The sequence below is a fragment of the Thamnophis sirtalis genome, unplaced genomic scaffold (genome assembly GCF_051295495.1).
Source record: "Thamnophis sirtalis isolate CommonGarterSnake01/CBP01778 unplaced genomic scaffold, rThaSir2_p1.2 scaffold_1, whole genome shotgun sequence".
Lineage (NCBI taxonomy): Eukaryota > Metazoa > Chordata > Lepidosauria > Squamata > Natricidae > Thamnophis > Thamnophis sirtalis.
In genome coordinates, this window is record NW_028261381.1 from 68140877 (window position 1) to 68151620 (window position 10744).

At 42.4% G+C, this 10744-nt stretch overlaps 1 protein-coding gene across 2 annotated transcripts in view; it reads right to left on the minus strand.

Annotated features, from left to right (window-relative positions):
- SYT7 (synaptotagmin 7) overlaps nt 1-4801 on the minus strand; it is a 257645-nt gene extending 252844 nt beyond the window's left edge. For both annotated transcript variants that reach the window (XM_087715082.1, XM_087715086.1), the window contains exon 1: nt 4372-4801. In XM_087715082.1, the coding sequence (XP_087571208.1) occupies nt 4372-4399 (28 nt within the window). In that variant the 5' untranslated portion in view covers nt 4400-4801. The remainder of the gene's footprint in view (nt 1-4371) is intronic.
- Between the last annotated feature and the right edge of the window lie 5943 nt (nt 4802-10744).

A 10744-nucleotide genomic window follows, 5' to 3' on the forward strand; every position in this document is an offset into this window, starting at 1 on the left:
TAATCCGTTACCAATCATTAACTGATAGATCTGATCAATTTCTTGCTTTGGAATAAGAATTGTAATTGAACATATTTGGAATCACCAGACCGGGAGAGACTGATCAGTCTTTAGTCTACAAATCTAAAATGCAATTGTGTATAGCCTCTATTGTATTGGTGGCAGTTGCATTTTATTTTCCTACATGCCCGCTGAATTTGTTTCTGAATACGTCAAGTTATCTTATATTTTATCCCTGCTGTAACAGATCATGCCTACAGCCCAAAACCAATAAGCAGCAAACAGGTCATAGGTGGGAGGAGGCAGCCCTGTTATTTCCCTTTCTTTCCAGTAACCATGCTCTGAATGTGTCTTTATAAAAGAGAGAAGACTGTTGTACTGTATGCATTTATGAGTGTGTGTGTAATTTCTATGTAACAATGGAGCAATCCATGTGGGAGGAAGAGGAGAGAAAGAGTTTTTACAATTGGATACAGCCATGCATTCAGTTTCTACCCCAACCCACTAGTTCAGGGGTGTCAAACTCACGGCCCGCAGGCTGGATGCGACCCACACTGGCCACAGCCACCCCCAGTTTAGAGAAGGTGGGAAAAGTCACGATACATCACATGATGTGATGTCACGAGTTTGACACCCATATACTAGCTTTAGTCCTTAAGGCTAGAAAGGTTAGCGATGCCAATTCTTCAGGCTTAAACATATAAAATATTACAATGTTAAGATTTTCAAATTCATTATTTTGTTTTGGATCATCTATGATATGTGCTGTGAAGACAGTTTGAATTTAATTCTTATCTATTCCTGATGGATTTCCAAGGTAGCAAACAGAAATGTGTAATACATTTGGAGTACCAAATTGCAAATAATTCATGCAGAAGATGAAGTTTGTTTCTGTTTCCCTACCAATCCCCTTTCCTCCTCCCATACACTTTCTGTGCTAGTGAATTGCAAAATCCATCTTTACTTGTATGTCACTCTAGAAGGAAGTTTCACTGAAATCAATGAGATTTAAGAGCAAAAAAGCTTAGAATTGTTGTACACAAAATGAGCTCTGGAACTGAGCTATCAACCAGAATTAGACTCATTAAAAAACATTCAACCTAAGATTGTTTATATAACATTAAAGAATGAAATAAAATACACTAAAAATAAACGTGGTTGGCATTAATTAAGGCACAAACCTCCTAGTGCATTGATTTCTATATGATTAATAAAGTGCATTGATTTCTGTGGAATACTACAATTTAAAAAACATAGATTTCCTCCTTATGTTACAACTTTTAAAGAAACTGTATGTGTGAGGACACTTTGAATTCTGATAGAGGTGACATACATATCCTATGGGTTAGTTAAGGTATTAATTAAGATGTGGGGAGGTTCTGCAGATGGTAGAAACAACTCCAGTTTTCAACAAGATTTGAATTCATCAAGGAAGATGAACAAGCATTACTATGCTATGAAATCCTGTGGAACACAGCTAGTGCTAACCATTGGCTATAGTTAATATTGGAATAATTATCTTTACTGAAAAAGATGTATGCAGACTTTTGAGAACAGAATCTGACCTTCATTGAGTTAAGAGTTAACTTAAAGAATTAAGGTTTACATACTTACAGACCTTGTATATGAGGAACAGAGTGCATAGAGTCAATTCAACTTAATCTGATCTTCAACACAAGGGTTTGTTTTTTCCCAAAAAAGGAACTGGAAAGCAGGATTATGCCAAATGACACCTTTAACATTACAACTTTCTCTGCACCTCTCTTCCCAGAGCAAGAGATCCTCATGGCTGTAATAGTTTGAAAATGAATTGCCAACCTAGCTATTGAAGTGCTACAATCTGTAGGAATTGAAAGATACCACACACACAAAAAACTACTTGAGACAACACAAGCTAACTTAACATACTTTTCTGAATTGTGTAGTGCAACTGTGAAAAATAAATTGGCAGGAACGTGGAAAAATACGTCTCCATGTACTATTCTTCAGCAGGCTCCCTTCTGACTTGGCTCAGTAGAGTTTTGACTTCTCTATTTTCCAAAAGAACAGGGGGGGGGGATGAATTTAGAGGCCTACAAAAGCTGAGCTGAGACTGGGAAGAAAAGAACAGCTGTTCTGAATAGAAAATTATACACATAACACTAGCTATTAATGATGAATACTATAAAGGATGGTTCCTGGGTGTTCTTTCTGCTTCCACCTGAATAAAAGTAAAAGCAAGTCTGGAACAGTCAGATTGAAGTATATACAATATAATTATTTTCTGTTAATGGTTGCCATAGGATATTGCCAAGGCAGATTATGGATTAAAGCTTTTTTTTCAATGACAGCATAAGAATAGCCTTGCTGGAACAAACTAAATTCTATCAGAACTTCATTGTTTTCCAGAAGTGACCAGATCTGATGCATCTGGCAATATAAAAGCAGACAGGAAGCCAAGAGTATCCATTCCACCTAATCAAGTTGTTGCTTTTTCAAACAGCTTTGGTATATGCAGGTTGCATCTATGCATACATTTGTAATTCCATCAACACACTACAAGTATATGTATTTTTCCCTGTCTTATCACTACAACAATCTACTGATGTAAACCAGACCAGTGATTTCATCACTAGGGATTCATAGCATCACCCTGTCATTCTTGTGCTAATGTAACAATAAGGAGGTCAGGCTTTGTATCTTCTCATGAATGGCTGTGTAGTGATAACCTTTAATAAACAGTGTCCTTTGAGATGATTGTAACCCAAGGAAATTCATAATTCAGACCCATGATCTAGCTCTCTTCTCTTCAATTTGATACACTGATCACACCACTCTGGCAGGTCCATCCGCTCGAAGGGCACCCACGTCAGAAAAGGAAACAAACTTTTTTTGGCAATTTTGTAAATTACTGTGAAATTATATGTAGTCCACATCTACAGATTTTGTTCATTGTGAAGAACTAGAAGCAGCATAAACTTGCAAGATACCCTTAGATTTTTCACAAGTTGATCTGTAGTCAGTAATCCCAAATTTCAGCACTGGGGAGAGAAGCCTTACCCTTCTGGGTCCTTTCTTTTTAAAGGCCACATAAACAAACCACTAATGACCCTATTAATGGGCAAAACCTCCTTTAGTTATGGATTTTTATACACACATCCACAGCAGCACACAGTCACGACTTTCCACACTTTTGCTGCAACTTTTGATTGGGATTTAATCTTTCTCTTTGAATATGGAGGCAGATAGTGGTTAGATAGTACTCCCAAATTAAAACAGCCTGGGGGTGTAGGTGAGGTAGGATTAAATGTAAGTATGGTTTCCAATTCCAAATTAAGCTCATCCGCACTGCCTGCTCACAGCAGAGCAGCGGTGATCGCTACATTCCTAGAAAAACAAGCATTCAAGCATCTCAGGGACAAAAAAAGATTCGCTGGGGAGAAAAACAGGAGCTGCGGCCAGCCACAAGCCTGTCTCGGACCAGGAGAAAAGGCGAGGCGAGGCAGCTCGGGTCAAGCACTCGCGCTTGGAAGCAGGCGGCCGCGATCTGGGTCATACTTTCGCCCAGGAATACAGTAGCAGGTGCCGCCTCCTCCTCCTCCGCGGCTCCGAAGGGCGGCAGATTCTTAAGAAAGGAGGCGGCGGTCGGAGAGAGAGTCTTCCCCCCCTTCCCAACCTAAGGGCCGGGAAAAACTCCGTAAAGTCTAGCTAGGGAAGCCAGGGGGCGGCGGGCGTGACGGTGACCTGGAGCAGGGCCCCACCGCCTAGGCGGGGAGCCCAATTAGGCAGAGGGAGATCGGGAAACAACGCGCGGCTCGGTGGCCTCTTTTTCTTTCTCCACCCTCCCCCTTCTCCTCCGTTCCAAACTCGGCCGGCGGCAACAGCCCCACTAGCCAGTCTCCGGAAGGCAAGGCGGTTATGGAGCCGGCTGGGCTCCGCCTCCCTAGGCGGCCCTGCTCTCCCTCCCCCGCTAAGTTCTCGCTGAGCCAGTCCCCTCCAGTCCTGCGCCCAGCGCACCCCTCGCAACCTCCTCCAAGCCAGGTCGCCGCGGAAGGTGCTTCCCGCCACCACCACCACCCGACCCCTTCTCGCCGCCTCCTTAGCGAAGTGCCGGAGCCCTTCCCTCCACTCCCCAGGCTCCCCGCCCAATCAGCCGCGGGGAGTCATCCTCTTCCTCCTCCTTCAGGTGCGTGGAGCGGCGCCACGACCTCCGCCTCCCGATCCCCTCTCGCTCTTCGCTCTTCCCCGTCCCTCCGTACAAAGGCGGCCGCTCCCCCGACCCGCGCCGTCCGCGGCAAGTGCTCGGCGCTGCCCGGAGGGAGGGGGGCGGTCTCTTCCCCGATCGCCGTGCAGCTAGTTAGTCCGGCGGGGTCGAGGCGCGCCGCTTATTACCTTTGGCTGCGTCTGGGTCGAGGAACATTTTCTTCCCGGCGTGCGGCCAGCCCCTCGAGCTGCTCCTCCAGACGAAGTAAATCCCTCCGCTGTGGGTGTGCAAGGTGGCGGCGAGGCGGGATGCTTTCTCGCTTAGCGTAAAGCTCCCAGCCGTCTTCTCAGCGGCAAGCCCATCAGGCGCCGCACGGCAGCGAGGAAGGGGAGAAGCCACAGGCTGCAAGCGGCCCCGGAGTGACCTCCACAAACAGGTTGGCGTCCCAGGCGGCGGACTGCTGGGAAAGAGCGGGAACCGGCATGAGGCTGGCTGGATGAATGGACGGAGGCGCCTTGTAGGCTGAGGCTGGCTGACTGATTCTCCTCCTCCACCCAGGAACACACCAAGCCTCCGGAGCCCTTCCCCTCCCCTCGATGTCTGTATGTGTGTGTGTCTGTGTGTGAGTGAGTGAGAGAGAGAGGGTGTGTGTGTGAGAGAGTGAGTGAGAGAGCACGCGCGCGCGCGTCGCAAGCCTCCTCGCAGGCGTCCGGTTGCTGCTCGCTGCTGGTAGGCGAGGAAATTGCAAGGCAAAGCGAGGGAAAGACGTCGGCCCGGAGCAGCGCGAGAGCTTGATGCTCCTTTGGATTGCTCGCTCGTCCTCCCGAGGGGGGCGGCTTTGCACGTGAGCTCTTCCAACAGCAGCAGTGAAAGAAGTCTCAAGAGTTGCCTGTGCGCATCGCCAACTTCACACTAGAAGGGGCTGCGCCTTGAAAAAGGGTCTCCTGTAGGCGTATTGTGCTTTAAAAAAGCCCCAAGCAAAGAGCTTCAAGATAGAAAGGGCGACTCGGTGAGGGATCTGCCCAGCTAGTAGTTGGCATGGGGGAGAAGCCTCCCCCCCCCATCACCCGCGTGGTACTGAAACTCGAAAATTTATTAAAGGGTGTGTGGAGTGGAGTGGGGTGACACAAAAGCGAGCACCATCCAATTCAAGAGCAGGTGCCTAACGAACTTTACAACCTCGCACCTGCAAAGGTAGCTCTTTCGTTCCCATTGCTTTTTTTTTCTTTTACCACGAGGACGTAGTTTGCAGTCTGTTCTGACTCCCTCAAGCATTTTGTCAGTTCCGTTCACGCCCCGAGTGATCCCCGAAGGATCTACTATCCTTCTCGAGGTTTTAATGGTTTTAATTCGGGTCTTTTGCGCAGCGTGGACAGAAATAACCAGCAGGTTCCAAAGTCAGCTCCAGTTCAGGGTTTCTTTTGTTTCATGCCTTTAGTAAATTAAGAAAAAGCATCATCCCCTAGACTTAATGATAAGGATAAAAATTTATTGCCTGAGGAATCTCACCTAAAAACTGGACTGGATTTCGACTCTGCTGAGGATGAGTGAATTCTAGCTGAGGCCAGAAGAACTTGTTTTCTTGTTAGAGCAAATAAATGAATAGTATCTTGTTCCTGTCTGGCATCTTTTTCTGGTCTTTTGGGGTTGCATTAACATTTGCTAAAGATACCTGAAGAGATTTTTGAAAACAAATTTGTCCAAATGTGTGAAGAACTTTAAATCATACAGTACACATTTTCATTACAAAGCTCTAAGAAAAGTAATCTATATATATAAAAGCCAAGTATCACTCACTCATCATGAAATCTCCAGAACCGTAAAGCCTACAAACTTGAAATTTGGCAGTATGTTCCTCTTGGCTTCTAGGTGATCGCTAAGAAAGGATTTTTCAAAATGACCATCGGATCATTAGTATTTCTTATACAGTAATTAATACATTCTGATGCTAAGGAGTTCCACTCCCTCTTCCTACCTGAAAAGAACTCTGTTCCAACTGCCAGTTGCCTCACATTCTGTTACCTCAGTTCAAACTGGTAGACATTGCACTCCTTCACTCAGGAGCGGTCTGGGGCTCCTTACACTATTAAATGTCAGTACCTACCAAAATGTCTATGCCTTCCACCTCTGGAACTTTTTCCAAACTCAAGGCAGAGGCAGCGATATTCCCTTATGTGTTTCAATCACGTACTACCACTGAGCCAACGGATTGAACTGGAGTGAACCAGATTTCTCCTATATTGCCTGATCACATAGTTTCATCATGAAACACGGGTATCCAGTTAGTACTGTATATTAGAACAGAAAAGTAAGAAAGAAATTGAGCACTAAAAACAGCCCCACTCTAGTATTTCCTTAGCAATTTAGTTCAAACTCATTCTGAATTTTGGAAGAAGTCATATTTATTTAGCTGGATGTTAATTCCATGCTGATGTGGTTATAACTGCAATTTATTTTCCCCTATGGCCTCAGAATCTTTGATTTAGATTTCACCTTCCCTTAAATATCTTGTATTTAGTTCAAATTTCGGTTCCACCACAAATGCGCGCACAACAAAAGGGCGCCTGACTAACCGCGGTGTCTAAAGCGCGGTGACAAAACCGCGCGATGAATTAGCGACTAATTAGCCCTAAAGCGCGCCGACAGAAGCGCGCTGTAACGTAACCCTCAACCTTACCCTCAACCTAACCCTCAACCTAACCCTAACCCTAACCCTAACCCTAACTGTAAATCTTACCTTAAATGAAATCGCGCTTCTGTCGGCGCGCTGTTGTCGGCGCGCTTTTGAAATCGCGGTTTTAGCGCCGCGGTGTTGTCGGCGCGCTTGTGACGTTCGCGCTTTTGATGGGTCACGCAAATTTCAGTTTATTTGTGAAAATACACATCAAGTGAGTTTTTAAAAAATTATCAGCCTCCTTCTCCTTACTTCCAAATGAAAGTCTGGACTAGCTTCACTGTCCAACCACCTGACAAGGTTATTAAAGAGAGAATCATCGTGACATAATCTACCAGTGTGTAGATTGCAGCTAGAGTTTTAGATATTGTACATGTACAGGTTTTTATATGAAATATTGTATCATATTAAACTGTCTAATTGCACATTTGCACTCATTTTTCTTCACTGCTGGAACCTTTTTTGAAAAATAACTCATTCACCCAAATTACAGTTCTATGATCTGGTTCAGCATATCCTTCTGTTTTTTGTTTTTTTTTTAAATTCTTCCTCATCCATCTCAAAATCCCCTCACTTCCCAGTTGCTGTTTGTATGAGTTACTTTGTAAGAAAGATCAGTGTTAGGAGGAGACACTGCGAAATTGTACCTGAGGTAAGTAAGGAAATAACTAAAATTAAATTTGATCAACCAGAATGATAACTGGATGTCCCTTTGGGCTGCAGTCTCTGCACATTATGCTACTGAAATTAATGTGAATTAAGCAGCTTGAATATAAGGTTGTACCTATATAGCTCAATCCTGACTACATTAGGATTTTCTCCCAACTTTACAGAAATATAGTGTTGCAATCCAATTGTGCATATATTAACAAACAAATAAATCCTACTTGACTCAGTGGAAGTTATGCCATAAATCATTATTAAGCAGTAATTAGTGTTTTGGATATTACAAGTAAATTCTTAACCTATTGCAGAAATAGTAACAGAAATCTGTCTCTTTGGAAACAAAGATAATATTGTTTTTCTCAGATGATATCCACTTTTTCTGGATATTCTAGGACCAATTTTTTTTAAAAAAAACAGTTGTTTTGAAAATTGATAGCTAGAATAGCTTTCTTAAAAAGAATGCCCTGGGAATGCTACAAGTCTTTGTCTTCATTATTACAGTTTGGCAAAGCTATTTCTTTTTAAGTTGCATTTCCTATCTCTCTGATTAACCCAATTCAGGGGGAGGGAGGGGTTTGAAAAAAGAAAGTAAAAAGAAAATACCAAAGTATATTATACATAATTATAATAATAATTACAATATATTATTGTAATTATAACAATTGTAATTACAATATTGTAAGGTCCCTGAGAAAACTGGATAAATCAATTGAAATATACTTCTTTTTGAAATGTCTTTAATATGATTTACTTCTTTTTGAAGAAGTGAACATGATTGTAGAATATTTTGATTTCTTCATCTTGTGTTTGCAGCTTGATCTGGAATAAGCATTTGTTTGCCTTTCTACAAATACGTTTTATTTTTGTCCTGACTGAGAACCAGATGAACTGCTTTTATTTCTCTCCCAAATAAGTTTGCCATATGCCAACAAAGAGGTAACAGGAATGGAGGGATATAACAGGTTACATTGTGCTCCATATGGCAGGTGCCCCAAATCATAGACATGTGGCATTTTATAATGTAACACAAGTCGTTAAACACTGCATTGGATTATCAGCAAACTCACTTTTTAAAAAAATAATAATGAACAAATATTTTTAGCAAGCGCACTTAGGAGTAGTTTTTCTGACAATTGATTTTGTTTGCTTTCCCTGATGCTATGAGAATTCACTTTTGTTCAAATGTGGAAGGCCAATGAATAGCCTGTCCTGTCTTTACCCTCAATATAATAAACATTCACCACCTGGTACAGGGTGTACAGGGTGCTCTCTGCAGGGAAACAGGGAAGTTTTTGGTGGGAACCTTTCACATAACTATTGACCGAAACCTAATTGTTCTAGTCTTTCTCACTACACTGTAATTTAAACCACCGACTGAAGCACATGCTTCTTACTGATCATTGTATATATAATGTTGCAGTCACCTCCCTGTGTGATGATAAAATGCTGTTGTTCGGGTGGCCGAAGCCTTTTACAAGCCCCTTGGCTAATCCAGATCTCATGATGGTTAATGTTTGATGATCTAAGGGTGGGAAAAGTCTGCTAAAAACCCTAGGAACTTCTGCAGTATAAACAGGATAGCCTTATGAATACTGGAATAATAAAAAGAGGCAACCATTCAGAACAATGAAAAGGTCATGTGGTTAGGGACAGATAAACGTTTTCCCCTATCAGCTGGAAACAGAAAAGGAAGTAAACTTTAGTGCTGATTGATCACACTGTTACCAGAAGTAATTAATAGGGTGAAGCTGCTAAGAAAAATGAATTGCTGTACATTAGGTCTAAAAAATATTAACAAGGTCAACCCTGTACTTTATTAAGACTGGAAAGAAGAGAATTCTTTAGTTCTACATACTCAAAATGTTTTCTGCTTTTGTAATTGGCTCCTACACAAATGGGACAAGCTCTCCTGTAGATAAGACTCAACATAGATCAGATTTCTTTGGAAAAATGATCCCGGTGTCAAAACATTGCTCAGTACAGGCTGGTAAAAATGTTGGAATGAAAGCAAGAAATGGTATATAGATATAAATCCTAACCTGAATGGGAATCACTCAACCTGGTGGCTGCTGGACTTCTGCCTGGGAAGCCTATTGATTTGTTTCAGATCACACAGTATATGTCCTACTCATACAGTATATGTCCTACTCAGTAGGACATACAGTATGTGTCCTACTTTGCATGTGATTAATTAAGTGCACTGTTTTCTTTGGAAGAAGCACTCATGTAGTTGAGGTTGCAGTTATAACAAAGTTAGAGCACAGCTGAATGCTTACTTCACATCCTGACTCAGAGGCACATGTAGATATTCCAGAGCCAGCAGATGAAATATACTGAAGGAAACAATTGCCCAAATATCATTTGTGTGGCGAGGTAGTCTAGATAGCTGGGCAAAGATGAGAGTCTGGTGTGAGAAAATTAAATGGTGACAGAACTAGCTAGAAGTCTCTTATCTTTTAGATCAGTGTTTCTTAACTTTGGAAACTTTTAAGATCTGGAGACATCATTTCTCAGAATTCCCCATCCAACATGCTGGGGAATTCTGGAGGTTGGTCCATACATCTTAAATCTAGCTTTAAAAAGCCCCTTTAGAATATTACCTACTTCCAGGAGAGACAAGGTACCAAAAGAAGTTGGGCAGGCTAGAATCAAATTTAACAAAGAGACATTTGTAGAATAAAAAAGGGAGGGTGGGTCAGACTGAAGAATAAGTATACCAAAAAATTCACCCAAGATACTTCTGGTTCTGTGAGTGATATGGCACAGTGAGCAAGGAAACAAAATCAGAAGAGGGTAGATATAACTCACTATGCTTCTTCTGGCAACTATAAGTAAGAAAATAAAGGATTACATTGTGTGTTGCCCTGCATTTATTAAATTATGACACCAGTGTGAATTTTCTGCAACAATTCCAACATGTGAGTCTGGATTTCTTCAAACAAAATGCCAAAGAAGCATGCATTGCAGTCTTCTGATTCAGAGCCACCTGCAGCAGCCCTCATACAGAAAATGATAGTCTGGGCTCCAGCATTGATAAGGAGGGGTAGTCAAGCCATTTCTTCAGTTTCATTGGAGTCAGGTACCCCGTTTCCCTGAAAATAAGATCTCCCTGGATAATAAGCCCAATCAGGCTTTTGAGCGCAAGTACTAAAATAAGCCCTCCCCTGAAAATAAGCCCTCAACATGAGGTGAGGTGAGGCCAGAGGGGGGAAGGGCATCAT